This window comes from Pristiophorus japonicus, chromosome 10 (genome assembly GCF_044704955.1).
Source record: "Pristiophorus japonicus isolate sPriJap1 chromosome 10, sPriJap1.hap1, whole genome shotgun sequence".
Taxonomy (NCBI): Eukaryota; Metazoa; Chordata; class Chondrichthyes; family Pristiophoridae; genus Pristiophorus; species Pristiophorus japonicus.
In genome coordinates, this window is record NC_091986.1 from 24687921 (window position 1) to 24709480 (window position 21560).

Genomic DNA, 21560 nt, shown 5'->3' on the forward strand with positions numbered 1-21560 from the left:
GCTGCAGACAGATCCGGAAAGACGAGGAGGGATAGATTACCTTTGTCACAGTCACAAAGGTGTGACATTGATGACAGCCATTTCAGTACTGTGGAGGGGCGAAAACCAGATTGAAGGGATTCAAACATTGAATTTAGGGAAAGATGGGCACGGATTTGGGAGGCGACAACGCGTTCAAATACTTTGGACAGAACAGGGAGGTTGGAGATGGGGCGATTAGCTAGCAAGCAAAGTCGGGTCAAGGGTTGTTCTTTTGAGGAGAGGGGTGATGACAGCAGATTTGAAGGAGAGGGAAACAGTATCTGAAGAGAGAGAATCGTTAACAATATCGGCTAACATGGGAGCCAAAAAAGGAAGCTGGGTGGTCAGCTCGTGGGAATAGGGTCAAAGGAGCAGGATGTGGGTCTCATGAACAAAATGAGTTTGGAGAGATCAAGAGGGGAGATCAACGATAAACTCGATAAAGATGTGAGTTTAGGGCTAGGGCAGGAGGGGGCATCAGATGAAGTTTGGCCCTGTGGGCTAGGGGAAGGAAGGGAACTCACAGAGACAGCTGATCGGATGGTCTCAATCTTTGAGAGAAAGTCGTCCATGAGCTCCTCACACTTGTTGTTGCCGGAGAGTGTGGTGGAGACAGGGGAGAAGGGTTTAAGGAGATGGTGAGCAATGGAGAATAGTAGTCGGGGGGTTATTTTTGCATCCCAGAATGATCCTGGAATAGTGAGCAGTGTTAGTAGGCAAGGGTAAGGCCCAATAATGCTTTATGTGTTCGAGCCAGATCTGGCGGTGAATGGCTAAATCAATTATCCGTCACATCCGTTCAAGTCTGCGCCCATTGGACTTGAGGGAGCGAAGATGAGGGCTGTACCAGGGGGAATGGCCTGGGTGAGAGAGTAATCCTTTTAATAGGGACTAGGGCATCAAAGGTGGTGGCGAAGGTGTGGTTGAGCAGATCGGTGGCTTCAGAAATGTCATTGTTCAGAGAGGGCAAAAGGTTGGACAGTTTTGTGCTGATAAGTGTAGTTGTAAGTCTCCCTAGAAAAGCGCAGCCTCTTTATACGCAGGTCCTCGGAGAACTGCAGGTATGCTGTCCTGGGCCGAGCTGCCTTGCTTGGAGGGTAAGGATTCCTCTGAGCTTGCCTCATTCTCTCTTGTCTCCCTCCAGCTACACTTTGTTTGATCCTTCCTCCTGTTGTTGTTGTTTCTCTTCCTCTTGCCAGAGTGGAATTGCCAGAAGGAACCATTTTTTGTACATCCACTACCAGCATTTTAAAATTGTCCAAGTTGTTTAACAAAAAAAGAGCCATAAACTATCAGCAAAATGTTTCCCAAGTCTTTACTGTATTTTAAATGAGCAGCTGAGGCTCCCTTTAAATAGCCCTATAAATGGCAGCTACCGAACTTGTACTGTTCATGGTTTGTGGGCGGGTTGAGGAAGTAGCGATGGGCGGGCTGACTGAAACTAAAATGGCGTTGTGGGGCCTGACCATATCAGGTGACCCCCATTTGGACACATTCATCAGGCCCCCCACCTGCATCTGGTGGGAGCACTGGTCGTCTTAATCAACGTCTGCTCCAAAATTCTGAAAAGGTGGATCTCCAAAAGTAAGTTGGCCATTTTCTTCTTTCCCTATTTTTCTTCCCATCACCACCCCATTGTGGTACAGAAGTGAGATGGAAATCGGACTCAACGAGTTCACAATGTACATTAAACCAAGATTATTATTCTACCTTATGGTGCATGGGGTTCCAGATTTTTAAAAAACTTTTTTTTCCTGCTGCATATCTCTTGTGAGATCTCTTTTCTACTGTTTCTGAAGCATGCAGAGCATTAACTGTTGCTGTGAAATAATTATTGTTGCCTAAAATGATGGCAATATCAGCAAGTGATGCAGCCATCAGTCCCAGCTTGTTACTGGTTTCTCCGAGAATAAGTCAGTGTTAATTTTAACAACTCCCCTTCGGTAAAATAGAACTAGTCAATGAATCAAACCTCTGAACGCTAATATATGATGTGCTTCAGGTAATTACTATCTCATTATTCCTCAGTGATCAGTACTACAGGGCTGAGCACCTGTAAATATACATACATAATGTATATATATATAAAATATATAAATATATATATATATGTATATATAGTCACACATTCAGGCCCGGATGGGGGTGGGGTAGCTTTCTGGAGAGTTCCAAATACTCATCAACCATAGCTGCTACCAAATGCCTTTAATCAATCTTTCCTTACTTGGAACATTTCTCATCCCAGGGTTCTTTGTAATGGAAAAGAGCACAATGCCTCGTATGTGCCTTTAAATATAAACATATCATTAAGATACACAGCAAGAGGCAGAGCGACGTAAAAAAACAAGAGCTCATTTGATCCACTGAACAGCTAGCCTGTAGTTTTAGCCTTTTACAAAGAACGTATTATGATGTGAAGCAACAACACTGTTATTCAAAATTAATCAGATACTGTAAACCCTTCTGTGTCATTCTTTGTAAATCGTAACAATATGAACAATTTTGATTCATTCTATTGAGTCTTAATGTTATCGAACTGTTCTCAGTAGCTTAGGTGAACCCTCAATAGTCAAGCGATAACACAACCATGCTATATCTGGAATTCCTATCTTACCTAAATTTAATAGTTAAAATTCAATATTTCAGGAAAGATAAACACCCCATCTATATTACAGATCAGCGCCTCTGTGTTTCTGAAGCTTGAACAGTCTATTGATTGACCTTTCGTCAGAATCATCGACCTGAAACGTTAACTCTGTTTCTCTCTCCACAGATGCTGCCTGACCCGCTGAGTGTTGCCAGCATTTTCTGTTTTTATTATCTATTGATTGTCACAATGAGTCACTGCTGGTACTCAGTATTTTAACCATCCTGCCCGTAACGAGTTGTGGTCGCCATACCTCCAAAATGGACACTGTTAAATTACAAAAGCATGCAAGAGAAAACAACTTGGAGCATTCCTCAGCATAGACCAATGTACTATGAACAGAGGCCAACAAGCTGCCTTCAGCGCAAGTTAGATCATCGCATGTTCGTCAAGAAGTCAATATTATTATAGTGAAGACAAGTAACAAATTAGAAGAGATTATTTGTAATGAGCCCTGACATAGATTGAGATATATTATTTAAAATTACAAAGTTGTTTTAGGAGGCACCTCTTTTTTAGGCCTACTGATTTATAGATTAAACATCCACAAATTCTGCTTTTAGTTTGATAAAGTGATGCTGTATCTTCATACATAATCAACTAAGCTATAATAAAAAAAAAATTTTCAGACAGTATTTGCAGTCTCACTGTCATTTTCAAAAGCAAATACCTTGCTCCAGACTCCTTCCAGGAGCCACAGAAATACCAGGGCTGTGGTCATCATGAATCTCTGGCAATGTGACCCAATGAAGAATCATGCTCTTAACAGTACAAGCACCAATGGAAGCCTTCCCTTCCTCTCAAAGCAAATATAAAGAGTTCCCAACACAATCGTGAAAAACTGGCATGATTCAAATCATGACAAACTCGGCAGGAGGTAAATAGCACAAGGATTCTATGGCAACTAACACTTCAGGGTTGTTCTTACCTAAATGACCTACAAACTGCTTTGAGCATTGGCAGCGCCCTTTTTACCTTCTTTCTAATTTAATTTTACTTCCTCAAATAACTTGTGATTAAATTAACTTGAATAAAGGATTATTTAGAATAATGGAGGGAACTGTTCCCTAGCTAACGCATATGGAAACAAATGCTGTGGTGGCTCACGATAAGCCTATAATTTTACAATTTGTATTATTTAATGAGATTGCGCTTAGTAACATGAGTTAAGAACCTTTTGTGTGCATTGTTCTTACCTTGATCAAGTCTAAAGCACAATGATCGTTTTGCTGCCTCAATCTCATGGCCTGGGTGATCAAGCACCTTTCTGCACCACTCTAAAGGACTCAAGGCTTTCTGTTCCACTGTGGGCTGCCTCCTTGGCGAAACATACAACCTGTAATGAAAAAATATACCATTTATAGTCATTTACCACAATAAATGGTTCTCACCACAATTAATTCTCATTTTTACAAACTCATGGGGACTGTAAAAGTAGTTATTCTTAACGCAGTCTCATTCAGGACAAGGGGAAAGAATGCTATATTAATGTTAATCAAAGCCAGTTATTATAATCTTTAGATAAACTCAAAACCTTTATTAATCTTCAATAGTTTGTGCACCCAACATGAAAAACCAGGTGGCGGGGGACCCAAATCGAGGCCGCCATTTGCTATGTTACGATCGGATAGGGAAGAGTGGAGCCAGACGACAGCAGTCCCACTGAACTGGACAAGTGAGGAAAGGCATTGGAGAAGTATGCTGCAGGCCGCAAAGAGAATGAGGAGGAATAATACACCATGGTCACAGGAATGTCGTTGGTGACTTTGGTTAAGGGCCGTCTCAATGCGGAGAGGGGGTTGGAAGCTGGATTGGAGGGAATAAGAGAGCGTTACAAACCGAAAACCCGAGGGATACCTGCATCCTATCACTCAATAGTGCAAGCACTAATTTGCAACACTATCAGATCATTCTTGCCGGTCTACAGTACAATTCATAACTAGGAAGCATTCTTGTACTTGCTTTATGACAAACAAGACAAGGTTCATTTACTCAACCAATCACTATGCATAGAACAAGATGATATCTAAAGCTGAGCAAGTGCATGACTGTGCATATCCAGTTTCAAATTAAGAAGTGTTAAAAAAAAACACATTTCAAGCAATAATAATTACTACAAGGAATCAATTAAAACTTTTTTTTTTAAAGTATTCTTATTTACTTCTTAAATTATTAGAAAAATTACTTAATAATGGCCAGTTTCACAATAATAATTTAAGCAAAATGTCATGTGAGGAGGAAGCAAAGAGCTTCAAGGAGATACAGACAGGCTAGAATGGGCAAGATTATTGCAAATTGGAAACTGGAAACTGTAACAAATGTAAACTGTAACAGCTGGAATCATTGCAACAGCTGGAAACATTACAACAGCTGGAAACATTACAACAGCAGGAAAATGAAATGACTGGAAACATTTATCTGGTCATTATCACATTGCTGCTTGTGAGAACTTGCTGTGCGCAGATTGGCTGTCGTGCTTCCTACATTATAACAGTGACAATACTCCAAAAGTACTTCATTGGCTGTAAAGTGTTTTGAGACGTCTGGTGGTTGCGAAAGGCACTATGTAAATCCAAGTCTTTCTTTGTTTCAAATGGAATATAATGTGGAGAAATGTGAAGTTATCCACTTTGGTAGAAAAAGTTGTAAAGCATAGTATTTTTTTTTAAATGGTGAGAGATTGGAAAATGTTGGTGATCAGATGGACCTGGGTGTCCTTGTATACGAATCACAAAGTTAACATGCATGTACAGCAAACAATTAAGAGAGCACTATGTTGGCCTTCATTACAAGAGGATTTGAGTACAAGAGTAAAGATGTCTTACTGCAATTATATAGGGCCCTGGTGAGACCGCACCTGGAGTACTGAGCACAGTTTTCATCTCCTTACCCAAGGGAGGATATACTTGCCATAGAGTGCAACAAAGGTTCACTCGACTGATTCCTGGGATGGGGGGATTGTCCTATGAGGAGAGATTGAGTAGACGATGCCTATATTCTCTCGAGTTCAGAAAAATGAGAGTTGATCTCATTGAAACATACAAAATTCTTACAGGGCTTGACAGAGTAGATGCAGGAAGGATGTTTCATCTGGCTGGGGAGTCTAGATCCAGGGGTCAGTGTCTCAGAATAAGGAGTCAGCCATTTAAGACTGAGATGAGGAGAAACCTCTTCACTCAGAGGGTTGTGAATCTTGGGAATTCTCTATCCCAGAGGGCTGTGGAGGCTCAGTCAGAGATCAACAGATTGTTTGAGGGAATCAAAGGATATGGGGACAATTTAGGAAAGTGGTGTTGATTTAGAAGATTAGCCATGATCTTACTGAATGGCGGAACAGCTCGAGGGGCCAAATGGCCTACTGCTGCTCGTAATTCTTATGTTCTTATGTTCAACAGGGTTGCTATTCTGAATGCGTGCTATAGGCAAGGAGCCGTGTCTGTTGACCGCACATTTCAAGAAATCACGGGTGTGATGTCCATGATTTCCCATCCGTTATGCCTGCAATATCTGATATGCACAGCTGATAGGCAGAGGGCCATGCCACTAGCTTGCAGCATTCATAACACACAAAAAAAAGAGTAATTCTGTTTTGTATTCATGACCTTTTAATTATTCAACATTATTGATGGGAATAACCTCACCATCTTAGCATCTGCCAAGTTCTGTGTCATTTAGCTAAGATGAGCTCATGATCACACAACTAAAACATAGTTGGTAGGATCTCAAGGTCTCAATATTCATCATAAAAGAATACAGTACGTAAACCGATGGTATATAGAGGGGGAGATTTCAAGATGGAAACGGGGCGATAACATGAACGTATTCAATAGTTGCCTTCTAAAGGGAATTGGATAAATACTTGAAGGAGAAAAAAATTGCAGATATGGGGAACAAGTGGGAAAGTGGGACTAAGTGAATTGCTCTACAAAAGAGCCAGCGCAGACGCGATGGGCCAAATGAACATAACATAAGAAATAGGAGCAGGAGTTGGCCATTTGGCCCCTCGAGCCTGCTCCGCCATTCAATAAGATCATGGCTGATCTGATCTTGGCCTCAACTCCACTTCCCTGCCTGTTTCCCATAAGTCTTGACTCCCTGATAATTCAATAGGCCTGCTTCTATGCTGTACCATTCTATGATTCGATAATACTCTGAAAATGGCGGGGAAAAACTTACCGCTTCAACCGGCATGCACACGCACACATGCACACACACATCATCATCATAGGCAGTCCCTCAGAGTCGAGGATAACTTGCTTCCATTCTAAAAGTGAGTTCTCAGGTGACTGTACAGTCCAATACGGGAATTACAGTCTCTGTCACAGGTGGGGCAGACAATGGTTGAAGGAAAGGGTGGGTGGGGAATCTGAGTTGACGCACACTCCTTCTGCTATACGCTTGGTTTCTGCTTGTTCTCGGCGATGGAAATCGAGGTGCTCAGCGCCCTCCCAGATGCTCTTCCTCCACTTTGGGCGGTCTTGGGCTAGGGATTCCCAGGAGTCAGTGGGGATGTTGCACTTTATCAAGGAGGCTTCGAGGATGTCCTTGAAGCGTTTTCTCTGCCCACCTGGGGCTCGCTCGTCGTGTCAAAGCTCCCCGTAGAGCACTTGCTTTGGGAGTCTCTTGTCAGGCATGCGGACGATGTGGCCTGCCCAACGGAGCTGATCGAGCGTAGTCAATTCTTCAATGCTGGGGACTAGCCTGAACGAGAACACCAATATTGATGCGTCTGTCCTGCCAATGGATTTGCAGGATCTTGCGGAGGCAGTGCTGGTGGTACTTCTCCAGCGCTGTATATAGTCGACGTCTCAGCCATATATCATCATCATCATCATAGGCAGTCCCTTGAAACGAGGGTGACTTGCTGCCACACCAAAAAGGGATGAATTCACAAGTGTTTCAATGAAGGATCTAGTATTCCAGATCCCGAACTACATCTTGAAGGGTAGAAGATGCCTGTGCGTGGATTTTTTTTAACGCGTGGTGGCCATTGCACATCAACTACCACGTGGGCTTGACAGAGCTAGGTCTTGGTCCAGTGGTAAGGATTAACCAAGATGACTGGAGACCAGCTCTGCATGCACACATATCGCAGTGTGGGTTGGCCCATGCTGCCCCTGGGTCCCGAACCTACGCGTCCCCTGAGCCCCGATCACGTCCCTCTACGACTCTTGCTGCTCCTCCGCCCCAACCTCACCGCTCCTGCTGTGCCTGCCCGCACTGCAATCAGCGACCTGGGTTTGGGCGATGTCAAATCCAGTCGCCCTCTTCACAGCCGTCGCCCTCCTACAGCAGCATGCTCCCTGCAGTGATATGCCGACGCTCGCTGCTCCCTCTAATGGTCCCGGCCACGGTGCTGTGTGGTGGGATCAGGTTGATCGAGGACCTTTGTCTTACGGATGTTTAGTGTCTGACACGGACACACAAACACACACACACACACTGACACACACACAAAAATGCAACAGGTCTCAGATGCGGCCTGACATCCTGAACGTTTCCAGCATTTTTAGTTTTTATTACAGTTTGATGTAAAATGACCCACGTTCCAGGCATTAATACATATCTGTAGGATAAGTGTGAGCTATTACATTTTGGTAAGAAAAATAAGGAGGTCACATATTACTTAGAAAATAGAGGAGCAAAGGGATCTGGGAGTACAAATACACAAATCACTAAAAGTAGCAACACAGGTTAATAAGGCCACAGAAAAACAAATCAAGCACTAGGGTTTATTTCTGGAAGGATAGAATTGAAAAGTAGAGAAGATATGCTAAACTTGTATCAAACCTTGGCTGGACCACACTTGGTGCACTGTGCACGTTTCAGGTCGCCATATTTTAAAAACATAAGGCCCAAAATTCATCAACATACCGCCCATTAACCGCCAAAAAATACACGTTTCGTCAAAAAAACAGCTACATATCGCCAACATACCGCCCGGCGGAAGTGTGCACACTGCCCGCCCACATACCGCCCAAAAGTGCAAGTTTCATGACATACCGCCGGAACTGCATACCGTCCTGGAGAAGGTGCTTTAAGTGGATCTTCAGTGGGTGGTATGTACACAGAGCTGACAGGTATAATTGTTTCGCAGAAGTTTGATATTACACAGATCTTTATAGTTCTCCATAGTTTGATGCATTTTTAAATGGATTGTAGTATTTTCTAGTGTTAGCCAATAATGCAGTTGGAATAGCAATATAACCACTGTCTGGAAATTGGGTGCGTGTTCACTGGAGTGATCTTGAATTATAAATGGTCTAATAAAGCCTTATTTACTCCTTTATGAACGATAATACAATTTTTATTAGTCTTTCTCACCCCTTGTCTTGCACCCTTCAGTCTCGCTCCCACAGCACTCCCCACCCCCACAGCGATCTCTCTCTCACACCCCACCCCTTCCCACCCAGAGTGTTCTCTCTTCCTCCCCCTCCCCAGTCTCTCTCAGCCCCCAGTCTCACTCACCCCCCACACAGCGATCTCTGTCTCTCCCCACCAGTCTCTCTCAGCCCCCAGTCTCACTCACCCCCCACAAAGCGATCTCTGTCTCTCCCCACCAGTCTCACTCACCCCCCAGAGCGATCTCAGGCCAGCAGTCTCTGGCCTCTCATCAGTGCTTCTGGGGGGGCGGAGCTTGACAGCCCCACGTGCGCGTGCGCACCACTCGGGAGCCAATGATTGCCGAGTCGGAAGGCCTCTTCCGCCCGCCACCGCCCAAAAAAGCAAGAGGAATCTCCCTCCCACTCGGTCCCAGCGGTACCGGGCAGTAAAAAAATCACGCACCACCCGGGGACTGCCGAAAAATGGGCGGAACTTAGGTGTGACCAAATTCGGGCCCATAGAGACACGGGAGAAGGTGCAAAAAATATTTACGGTGATGATACCAGAACTGCAAGGTTATACCTATCAAGTTAGGATGAACAAGCCGAGTCTCTTTTCTTTTGAAAAGAGAAGACTGAGGGGTGACATATTGGGGTCTTTAAAATTATGAAAGATTTTGACAGAGTAGACCCAGAGTGAGCGCTTCCACTTGCGGGGAAGAGCAAAACTAGGGGCCATCAATATAGGATAGTCACCAAGAAATCAAATAAGAAAGTCAGAAGAAACGTCTTTACTCAGAGTGGCGAGAATGTGGAACTCACTACCACAGGGAATAGTTGAGACAATTAGTACCTATATAGATGCATTTAAGGGAAAGCTCGATAAGCAGGTGAGGGAGAAGGAAAGAGAGGGTTTAATCACAAAAAATAAGCATTGTTAATAAAAGTGTCTAGTCGACCACCTGTGAGCAACCCGTGAAGATGACTCAACAAAAAATTATACAGAACCATTTATTACTTTCATTGGTGTCAGTTTTAGTAAATTAAATATTAAAATATTTTAGGGGCCAGATTTTTGGCTTTTTCAGCAAAAACGGTAGCGATACATGAAACTTAAAATTTTCGTTGCGCTATCTTTTTAGGACGAACTTTCAGCCTTAACGGCATCAGTAAAGGAACTTCTAACAAAGGGTCATCGACCCGAAACGTTAACTCTGCTTCTCTTCACAGATGCTGCCTGACCCGTTTTCTGTTTTTATATTATATATGAAAGGGTCTTGCTTTGTAGTAAGTCGCTGGCTTGCGAGATACATCTTCAGCTGTCTCCCCTTACAAGGAGGGCACCTTGAAAAATACAAGAAGTTGGTCTCTCCAAATAGATTTTAACAAAACTAAAAATTATTAAATCAAAACAGTAAAATCAGGGGAAATGCAAATCAGGGGAAATGCAAATCAGGGGAAATGCAAATCAGGGGAAATGCAAAGGAAATTCGGTGAGCCACTAGGCGCTGCATGTTGGCACTCAGTCATCTGACACAAACTAAAGTTCAAAAGCAGTGAGAAGAATCCAGCCCAGTGAAGATACCAATCGTGGATCTGCAATTGGGAGGCTTTGCCTGGCTAAGGAGCAGACCCATTAAGCAGTTCACCAATCAGCTCACCCTGTGGTCCGAGTGAACAAAAATAAACAGGTAGGGTCCACAGGCTGAAGCTGAAAAGGAAAGCGTCATTGATCATATCCTGAAAGTATCTGGCTAGTGTGAAGCAGTCATCACCGTTGTTTAAAAAAGGAGAAAGGGATAGACAGAGTAATTACAGGCCAGTCAGCCTAACCTCAGTGGTGGGAAAATTATTGGAAAAAATTCTGAGGGACAGGATAAATCTTCATTTAGAAAGCCACGGATTAATCAAGGACAGTCAGCATGGATTTGTTAAAGGAAGGTTGTGTCTGATTAACTTGATTGTTACCTCTTCAAAAAATTCAAAGAGGGTCGATGAGGGGAGTGTGTTAGATGGAGTCTATATGGATTTTAGCAAGGCTTTTGATAAGTTCCCACATGGCAGACTGGTCACAAAAGTAAAAGCCCATGAGATCCAAGGCAAAGTGGCAAGTTGGATCCAAAATTGGCTGAGAGGCAGGAAGCAGAGGGTAATGGTCGATGGGTGTTTTGTTTTTAACTGGAAGGCTGTTTTCAGTGGGGTTACGCAGGGCCTTTGCTTTTTATGGTATATAGCAATGATTTGGACTTGAATGTATGGAGTATGATTAAGAAGTTTACAGATGATACAAAAATTGTGGTTGATAATGAAGAAAGCTGCAGTCTGCAGGAAGATATCAATGGACTGGTCAGGTGGGTAAAACAGTGGAAAATGGAATTCAATTCAGAGAAGTGTGAGGTAATGCATTTGGGGAGGGCAAACAAGGCATGGGAATACATGATAAATGGTAGGACACTGAGAAGTGTAGAGGAACAAAGGGACCTTGAAGTGCATGTTCACAGATCCCTGAAGGTAGCAGGCCAGGTAGATAAGGTGGTTAAGAAAGCATACAGGACACTTGCCTTTATTAGCCGGTATAGAATACAAGAGCAGGGAGGTTATGTGTGAACTGTAAAAAAACACTAGTTAAGCCACAGCTAGAGTACTGCGTGCAGTTCTGGTCACATTACAGAAAAAATGTGATTGCACTAGTGAGGGTACAGAGGAAATTTACGAGGATATTGCCTGAACTGGATAATTTGACCTATGGAGGAAAGATTGGTTAGGCTGGGGTGGTTTTCTTTGGAATGGAGAAGGCTGAGGGGAGACCTAATTGAGCTGTATAACATTATTAGGGGCCTAGATAGAGTGGATAGGAAAGACCTATTCCCCTTTGCAGAGGAGTCAATAACCAGGGGGCATAGATTTAAAGTAAGTGCTTTGAGGTTTAGAGGGGATTTGAGGAGAAACTTTTTCGCCCAGAGGATGGTAGGGGTCTGGAACTCACTGCCTGATAGGGTGATAGAGGCAGGAACCCTCGTAGCATTTTAAAAGTATTTGGATATGCACTTGAAGTACTGTAACCTAGAAGGCTATGGACCAAGAGCTGGAAAGTGGGATTAGGCTGGATAGCTTTGTCGGTCGGCACAGACACGATGAACTGAATGGCTTCTGTGCTATAAGTTTCTATGATTCTATTATCACAAAAGTAAGTCAAGAACTGGGATCCATCTGCAGGGCATGTGATAACAGAACTAGTTATACCGCATTGTACAGGTCAATGGAGAGACCAATTGTGCAGTATAGGATCCAATTTTGGGCAACCTATTTTGAAAATTATATACATACAACAGTAAGTATTTAAACAAAAGTGACCAGTGTGATTTCAGGAATATTTGGACCCTCATCCATGCCTTTGTTACCTCTAGACCACAGGGTTCAATGCTGGGACCCCAGCTATATTCAATTTAGCTTTTACGATTTAGACGAAGGAATTGAATGTAATATCTCCAAGTTTGCAGATGATTTTAAGCTGGGTGACAGTGTGAGCTGCGAAGAGGATGCTAGGAGGCTACAGGGGGACTTGAACAGGTTAGGTGAATGGGCAAATGCATGGCAGATGTAGTATAATGTGGATAAATGTGAGGTTATCCACTTTGGTTGCAAAAACAGGAAGGCAGATTATTATCTGAATGATGACAGATTAGTAAAAGGGGAAGTGCAACGAGACCTGGGTGTCATGTACATCAGTCATTGAAGGTAGGCATGCAGGTACAGCAGGCAGTAAAGAAGGCAAATGACATGCTGGCCTTCATAGCGAGGGGATTTGAGTATAGGAGCAGGGAGGTCTTACTGCAGTTGTACAGGGCCTTGGTGAGACCACACCTTGAGTATTGTGTGCAGTTTTGATCTCCTAATCTGAGGAAGGACATTCTTGCTATTGAGAGAGTGCAGCGAAGGTTCACCAGACTGATTCCCGGGATGGCAGGACTGACATATGAAGAAAGACTGGATCGACTAGGCTTATATTCATTGGAATTCAGAAGAATAATAGGGGATCTCATAGAAACATATAAAATTCTGACGGGATTGGACAGGTTAGATGCAGGAAGAATGTTCCTGATGTTGGGGAAGTCCAGAACCAGGGGTCACAGTCTAAGAATAAGGGATAAGCCATTTAGGACCAAGATGAGGAGAAACTTCTTCACTCAGAGAATTGTGAACCTGTGAAATTCTCTACCACAGAAGGTTGTTGAGGCCAATTTGTTAGATATATTCAAAAGGAATTAGATGTGGCCCTTACGGCTAAAGGAATCAAGGGGTATGGAGAGAAAGCAGGAATGGGGTACTGGAGTTGCATGATCAGCCATGTTCATATTGAATGATAGTGCAGGCTCGAAGGGCCGAATGGCCTATTCCTGCATCTACTTTCTATATTTCTATGACTACTCCGATGCACTCCAGCCTGGCCTCCCACGCTCAACACGATGTAAACTTGAGGGCAAAACTCGGCTGCCCGTGTCCTAACTCGCACCAAGTCCCGCTCACCCGTCACCCCTGTGCTCGCTGACCTACATTGGCTCCCGGTTAAACAAAGCCTCAATTTCAAAATGTTCATCCTTGTTTACAAATCCATCCATGGCCTCGCCCCTCCCTATCTCTGTAATCTCTTTCAGCCTCACAACCCCACGAGATGTCTGTGCTCCTCAAATTCTGCCCTCTTGAGCATCCCCCATTATAACTTCTCAACCATCGCTGGCCATGACTTCAGTTGCCTGGACCCCAAGTTCTGGAACTCCCTCCCTAAACCTTTCCGCTTCTCTACCTCTCTTTCCTCCTTTAAGGCGCTCCTTAAAACCTACCTCTTTAACCAAACTTTTGGTCATCTGCCGAAATTTCTTCTTCTGAGGCTCGGTGTCAAATTTATCTGTTTTGTCTCATAACACTGCTGTGAAGCGCCTTGGGACATTTTACTATGTTAAAGATGCTACATAAATAAAATAAAAGCGAGGCTCAAATGACTAAACTAATTTTTACTGGATAACAGACAGGAGAGACATGACACAGATCTTTAAAATAATGAAAGCTTTGGTATGTTAAGTAAGCATCATGATCTTAAGATAAGAATAAGAAATAGGAGTAGAAGTAGGCCAGATGACCCCTCGAGCTATCTCTGTCATTCTATTAGATTATGGCCACTTTCCCACCCGATGCCCATATCCCTAGATTCCCTTACAGTCCAAAAATCTATCGATCTCAGCCTTGAATATACTCCGTTATACTTGGACAATGCTTTTCGGGCTAGAGGATACAAGTAGAACATTCACAAGCTTCGAGCAATGCTCAAAATTACAAAAACACTCTCCCTTCCCGTCCTCCCCACTGGATAGTGGGCACGTGACAGAGAAGGATATCGAACCAGCTTTAAACAATACCGTTAAAGGGAAATAAAAACATGAAATACTGCAAAGAGAAAAAAAACCAGATTATGGCATTTCAGATTGATAGGCATCCAAAACATCATAACCTGTCTGTTGTTCTTTTGTCGATGCTGTTTAGCCTATTTATAGCAATTTCTGTTTTTACTTTAGAATTCCGGCATAGCAGAAGGAATTTAGCATTCTGTAAAGTAGGGGATCAAGACTGGAGGTAATGGTTGGGATTAAGTCTATGCTCGAATATGCATACTTGAACTCTGGACGGCAAAGGTCTGATGAACCAAATGGCATTTTCTGACTCCTAACTTTCTTATATTCAAGTAGTACATTTTGTTGCACTGTTACCCACATTAATTTTGTCACTGGAGTACACCTCACAGAAAACAAAAACATTATGGTTTTTGAAAGAATTGATGGTGAAATCAGACACTGTACTAGACATTAAGAGCTAAAGAATAATGTTATGCTTATGGGATTATGATCAGCACCAAAACTGGCATATAACTCATATCCTCTAACATCTTAATAATGTGTTCTGTCAACAATGAATGTAAAGGTCAAGTTTAGTCCATTGTGATTTGGTTCTATTGCCACTCCAGACAGCATGAGTGCGATTATTATGTGATGCGAGTTTAGAATGGTTATGCTTTTGAACATTTTCTTTCAAACTAATTTTCAATGGAAGAGCAGTTCCAGTAAGAAGAATACAATAGGAATTTCCCTGAACTATAAAATATACTTATCGGGATCTATTCCAAGTAGGGTTTTTCTGAAAATGTTATATTTATGTCCACAAGAAGAAAGGTAGTTTCCATGGAGGCCGGAATATTCCGGGGGGCCAGCGGGCGGGTGGGAATGTATATTTTTTTTGGCAGTGGGTCGGGCCACCCACTTGTGCCCATCGGATGAGAAGAGTGCGTGCTCTGACTCCCTCCATAAGCATAAGATTTTGGACAGCAGGATAGAGCTAACAGCAGGGTCGGGACCCACCACCAATATTACCGGAGATGTGCAAAATCACGGCCAGTGTTGCCTGTGACCCAAAACCTGTACCCTTGCACATGCAGCAGGGAACTAATGTTTGCCCCTTAACTACAGTATACCAAACGAGATACAATACGAGATGCCCCACAACATTCTCCTGTTCACTCCAAAAAGCAGTAAATATCACACCGTTAGACTATGTGCAGACTTTTAAAAAAAGTTACATTTATTTACAAGATGTTACACAGAAACACCAAAAACACAAAATACTAACAGCACAATCAATACCAGATTTACAAAATTGGATAACATTACAAATTTACATTCCTGCCGCAGAGCTTTGTTTTTTGGGGGCACATCCTGGGAATTTGGGAAGCCCTATGATTTTCCATCCATTATTTTAAATAAATAAAAAGAATAGGGGGCAGGGTTCTGAACTTGCAAAATTTTGCAAAGTAATCCTAATAAATAAACTTTCAAAACAACAGGCAGTTTAAATGCTTTTCAATGGTTGTTCTCTCTGATGGACGTTAAATGGAGATGACCTGGCACAGAGCACATTAAGCACCCTCATGCGATTGAAGCCAGTTAAAGAACTGTAAACCATGGGATCAACTGTAAATTATATTGGGTGACTCTCTTTTGAAGCCTAGGACACCTTAAAGAACTTGCATTTATATTGTGCCTTCCACGACCTCATGACGTCTCAAGGCACTTTATAGCCAATTAAATACTTAAGTCACTGCTGTAATGTAGGAAACACAACAGACAATTTGCACAGCAAGCTCCCACAAACAGCAATGTGATAATGGCCAGATAATCTGTTTGTTAGTGACGTTGGTTGATGGGATAAATATTGACCAGGAAACTGGAGAAAACTCCTCTGCTGTTCTCCCTACATTGACCACACTTCAAAAGTACTTAATTGGCTGTAAAGCTCTTTCACAACCACAGGATATTCAAAGGTGCTATGTTCTTTGAATAGTGCCATGGGATGTTTTGCGTCCACCCAAGAGGCCATCACATCGGAACGACGACACCTCGAACAGTGCAGCACTCACTCAGCCCTGCACTTGAGTTGGTGGCTTAGGCTAATGTTTTTGAACAATGTACAACTGAAATTCTATTTGAACAAAACCTCCTTGATCAGTCAGTCAGTCATTTAAGATCCAATGGGGGAGAAATTGGGTGCATTTGCACCTTTTGTTAGAGCCCCCCTGCAGCTGGGCGCAGCGCTGACATTGACACCCGCCACATTGGGCGGGAGTTCAGCGGCATCACAGCGTTGCACCCCGGTCTCCTGCGCCCAGAGATCATGATGTCATCGACGTGTTGGGCGACACACGTGGCTGACACACACTTTTCTTCATTATCTCCATTTGTATCCTATTTTTTTTCTCGGTCATTCTTTTCTTTAATTTTGTCCCCTCTATCTTCTATATGACTCGCAATCGCTGAATGGCCATCAAACATCTTCCTTCACTGATTTACAAAGATAACAATTGAGTATACATTTACAGTCCACAGCAAGACAATCGCTATCAAATACTAGGTTGGAGGTAGATGTGAAGATCAGTCCACACAGAATGGCCATCAGCTACTGCAATACATGCAAGTGAGAGAAACAACTGGGTTTGGAATGAAGTTCAGGAGCGGGACACTGGGACTGCTGTGTCAGCTATTGCTCAGTGGGTAGCACTCTCACCCCCGAGTCAGAAGGTTGAGGGTTCAAGCCCCACTCGAGAGGGACTGGAGTCCAAAATCTAGGCCGACACTCCAGTACAGCGCTGAGGTTACCGTCTTTCAAATGAGATGTTGAACCAAGGTCCCTTTTGCCCTCTCAAAATTCCCGCAGCACGATTCGTAGATGACGGGGAGTTCTCCCTAGTTTCTTGGCTAATATTTATCCCTTAACCAACATCATTAAAACAGATCATCTGGTCATCATCGTATTGCTCTTTGTGGGAGCTTGCTGTACGTGAATTGGCTGCAGCATTTCCTACATTACAACAGTGGCTACACTTCATAAAAGTACTTCATTGGATGTAAAGCATTTTGGGACCACCCGAGGTTGTGAAAGGCACTATATAAATGGAAGTTCCTTCTTAATGGAGCGATGGAAGATATTTGGGTGATGGGATGGGGGGGGACTGAGAGATACTGAGCTCATTTTGGAATTTGGGAGGAGTAGGCAGTCTACATGTTGGTGCACATCAAAACTGAGGCCTGGCCACACTCGGGTAGGTGGGCATGTGGCCTGATGGTACTTGGGAAGGGATGGAGACTCCAGATTCACTCCCTGAGGCCTATCAGCAGTCAGGGGATGGCACCACTCATGGGACTTTGATGTGTACTAGCTAAGATCCTCCCAAGAAATATCTCTTAAACACTATTGGCCCGTGATTTGCAAAGGTGTTCACCGCTGGGCCGAAGTAAGCTTCCCTCAAAGATCTCGTGATGCCTGTGGCAAGACAACTCTTTTTGGGGACAAAAAGTAAACATTAAATCAAGTGCCCCCCCCCCTCCGACCTGGGGGACACCCCAAACATTTCCCAAGACCTTTTTTTGTTTTTTGGGGGTTTTTTTGTATTTTCTGTAGTTTTTTCTTGTGCTCTAAAACCATAATTTACAAGTGCCCCCTATAAAAGGGGAGGGGGGGGGGAACACTAAAAACCCGGCAATTAAAACAAATTAAACTTTAAAATATATAAAATCAAATTAAAATTTGGTTGCCGGGGGTGATAATGCACTCCAGTCCCTCCGGCGCCCACCTCTCGCAGAAGGCCGCGAGCGTACCGGTGGCAAGACAACTCTTTTGGGGGGGGAAGGGGGGGGGGAACAAAATAAACATTAGATCAAGTGCCCCCCGATCTGGGGGACACTCCAGACACTTAACTGCCCCTTTTTCTAATAATTTTTTTTTTTTGTTTTTGGAGTTTTTTTTGTGTTTTTTTTTAAATTTTTTGGGGCATTAAAACCATATATTTTACAAGTGCCCCCTATAAAAGGGGAGGGAGACACTAAAAATCCGGCAATTAAACTTTAAAACATATAAAATCAAATTAAAATTTGGTTGCCGGGGATGATAATGCACTCCAGTTCCTCCGGCGCCCACCTCTCGCAGAAGGCCGCGAGCGTACCGATGGCCTGTGGCAAGACATATTTTTTTTCTCCAAGTGCCCCCTATAAAAGCGGAGGGGGACACTAAAAAACACCGGCAATTAAAACAAATTAAACATTAAAACATAAAATCAAATTAAAATTTGGTTGCCGGGCGTGATGATGCACTCCAGTCCCTCCGGTGCCCACCTCTCGCGGAAGGCCGCGAGCGTACCGGTGGACACCGCGTGCTCCATCTCCAAGGACACCCTGGCGCGGATGTACGCACGGAAGAGAGGCAGGCAGTCAGGTTGAACGACCCCCTCGACCGCCCGCTGCCTGGACCGGCTGATGGCACCCTTGGCCGTGCCCAGGAGCAGTCCTACGAGGAGGCCTTCGGACCTACCCGCTCCCCTCCACACAGGGTGCCCAAAGATCAGGAGTGTGGGACTGAAGTGCAGCCAGAATTTCAGGAGCAGCCCCTTTAAATAATAAAACAGGGGTTGCAACCTTGTGCATTCGATAAAAACATGGAACACGGACTCTTCCAGACACCTGTGGCAAGACATTCGGGTTTTTCTAATGTGCAGCACCCTCAACTTTGCCATCCTCGCCGGCCGTCCGGACACGCCATGGCGTACCATCTTGCCGTCCGGAGGAGGCGGGGGTCCCCGATGGAGGGCACTCTACGCAGGGGTCCTCCCACTATTCATCGGGGACTTGGCCTGGAGGGTGGTGCACGGAGCAGTGCCGTGCAACAAATTTTTAAGCCGGTTCACGGACTCCCAGGCCGCCTGCAATTTCTGCGGTCTGGAAGAGTCCGTGTTCCATGTTTTTATTGAGTGCACGAGGTTGCAGCCCCTGTTCCATTATTTGAAGGGGCTGCTCCTGAAATTCTGGCTGCACTTCAGTCCCACTCTCCTGATCTTTGGGCACCCTGTGCGGAGGGGAGCGGGTAGGTCCGAAGGCCTCCTCGTAGGACTGCTCCTGGGCACGGCCAAGGGTGCCATCAGCCGGTCCAGGCAGCGGGCGGTCGAGGGGGTCGTTCAACCTGACTGCCTGCCTCTCTTCCGCTCTTACATCCGGTCCAGGGTGTCCTTGGAGATGGAGCACGCGGTGTCCACCGGTACGCTCGCGGCCTTCCGCGAGAGGTGGGCACCGGAGGGACTGGAGTGCATCATCACGCCCGGCAACCAAATTTTTAATTTGATTTTACGTTTTTTAAGTTTAATTTGTTTTAATTGCCGGTGCTTTTAGTGTCCCCCTTCCCTTTTATAGGGGGCACTGGGGAAAATTGTGATTTTAGTGCCCAAAAAAAAACCAAAAAAAGAAAAACACAAAAAAAAACAAAAAAAAGGGGGGGGAAAAAAAGGGCCTTGTAAATGTCTGGAGTGTCACCCAGGTCGGGTGGCACCGTTTAATGTTTTATGTTTTGCAGGTGAACTCCAAAAGAGTTTCTAATGTGCAGCTGAAATCAATGCAAGTTAATGGGGAAAACCCTGACATGAGCTGCTGTGATGTCAACAAGCTGTCTAAGCAGCCAATCACAATGCAGCATTATCACAGACCGAGAAACAAGAAGTGAGCAAGCTCCTTTGATTTACCATTTTTTAAATGTTAGAGTGCAAAGCAAAGATTGCGGCTCTCACATGGGGAAAAGGGAAACTTGAAATAAAGAGGAACAAACTTTAGTTTCTTAAAAATTTCAATTTTTATTAAAATGGATAAATTTGACACTACACAAAATTAAAATTAATTTTTCAGGGCCATAACGTTTGTTTAGCAGTCAATCAACTGTTAAAATCCCAGTTACACCTAATCCAAAAGGGTCTAACTTTTAATGGAGTATTTAACAGTGCCATTACTGAGGAAAAGCCCAAGTTTGTGTCAGTTTCACTGATTTCCCTGATTGCTGGCTGTGGGGGGTGGAGCCATAGTACAGCCAGTGTCAGAGCAGTGAATGCTGACTTCAGGATTCAGAAGTTGCGGTCAGTTCGCTGTTATTACCCACCGCAAATTCTGGGCCATTATGGTTTTTTTTTTTTAAATTTGTTCATGGGATGTGGCCGTCACTGGCATGGTCAGCATTACGTAAACAGCAACATTTGTGAAACGGTTCAACAAAATTAAAAATGACAGATTTTAATATGTAAAAAGTCTGCCTGGATTTTCAAAAAAGATTTTAAGATTCTGTAATTGAGAGTGTGGAACAGAACAGTTGGATCACTGGAGGAGTACTGTGAGATTTACACAGACGAAAGTAGGCATTAGATATTCACTGTATATTTTTTTGGGGTGTTTATGGTTTTGTCCTTCCACATATAGGTTGATCTGGTGACAGCATTTAGCCCAAAAAAATCCCACTCGACCAAAGTATTATTACAGATGGTCGGAACTGTTTGAGACGATAATTTAAGGATATCACACAAACAGGTTTAAATGTGAATTTTGCTATTGTTCGTTGGTAACAAGAGGGGTCGATTTTGACTTTTGGGAGTGCGCTGGTCGACCGTCCATACCGACAGCGAGGAGGCCACCCACATCATTTAAGTCAGGCAGGCGAGCTATAGGGCAACAAACAGGCATCCCAGTGCAGCTCGCCGGATAGAGGCCTCAAGATCGGGCCAGAGCAGATGCCAGAAAGGTAAGTTGCGGGTGGCGGGGGGGGGTGCTAAGGAGTGGCAATGGCCCCAGAGGAGCCGACTCCTTTGGGGCCTGCAACAATAATCCAATACTTACCTTAGGGGGGCTTCTTTAGTTCCAGCGGCCGTGGAACGGATTGGAGCCTGCACTGAGGAGGTGCCGACCAGTTCCGACCTAAAATGGCAATCAGGGTCCTATTTACATTACAGGACGCCCACCTCATTCCCACAATTTCCAGATTAAAAAAGGGAGTCTATCACCTGAAACAAGAAAGCCTAAATAAATGGCGACACTGGAGTAGAGGTCCCTCCAATATGCCACAATAATGTGTTTGGCACAGACTCAGAATAACATCCGCATTTTGAATTTTTCTATAATCATCATAACCAACCCTCCTTATAACCTGTGTGAATGAAACTGCCAACT

General features: G+C 43.9%; 1 protein-coding gene across 2 annotated transcripts in view; it reads right to left on the bottom strand.

Annotated features, from left to right (window-relative positions):
- The window catches only part of slain1a (SLAIN motif family, member 1a), a 124472-nt gene that overhangs the window by 97437 nt on the left and 5475 nt on the right, over positions 1-21560 (bottom strand). For both annotated transcript variants that reach the window (XM_070891375.1, XM_070891374.1), the window contains exon 2: positions 3865-4004. In XM_070891375.1, coding sequence (XP_070747476.1) covers positions 3865-4004 — 140 coding nt within the window. The remainder of the gene's footprint in view (positions 1-3864; positions 4005-21560) is intronic.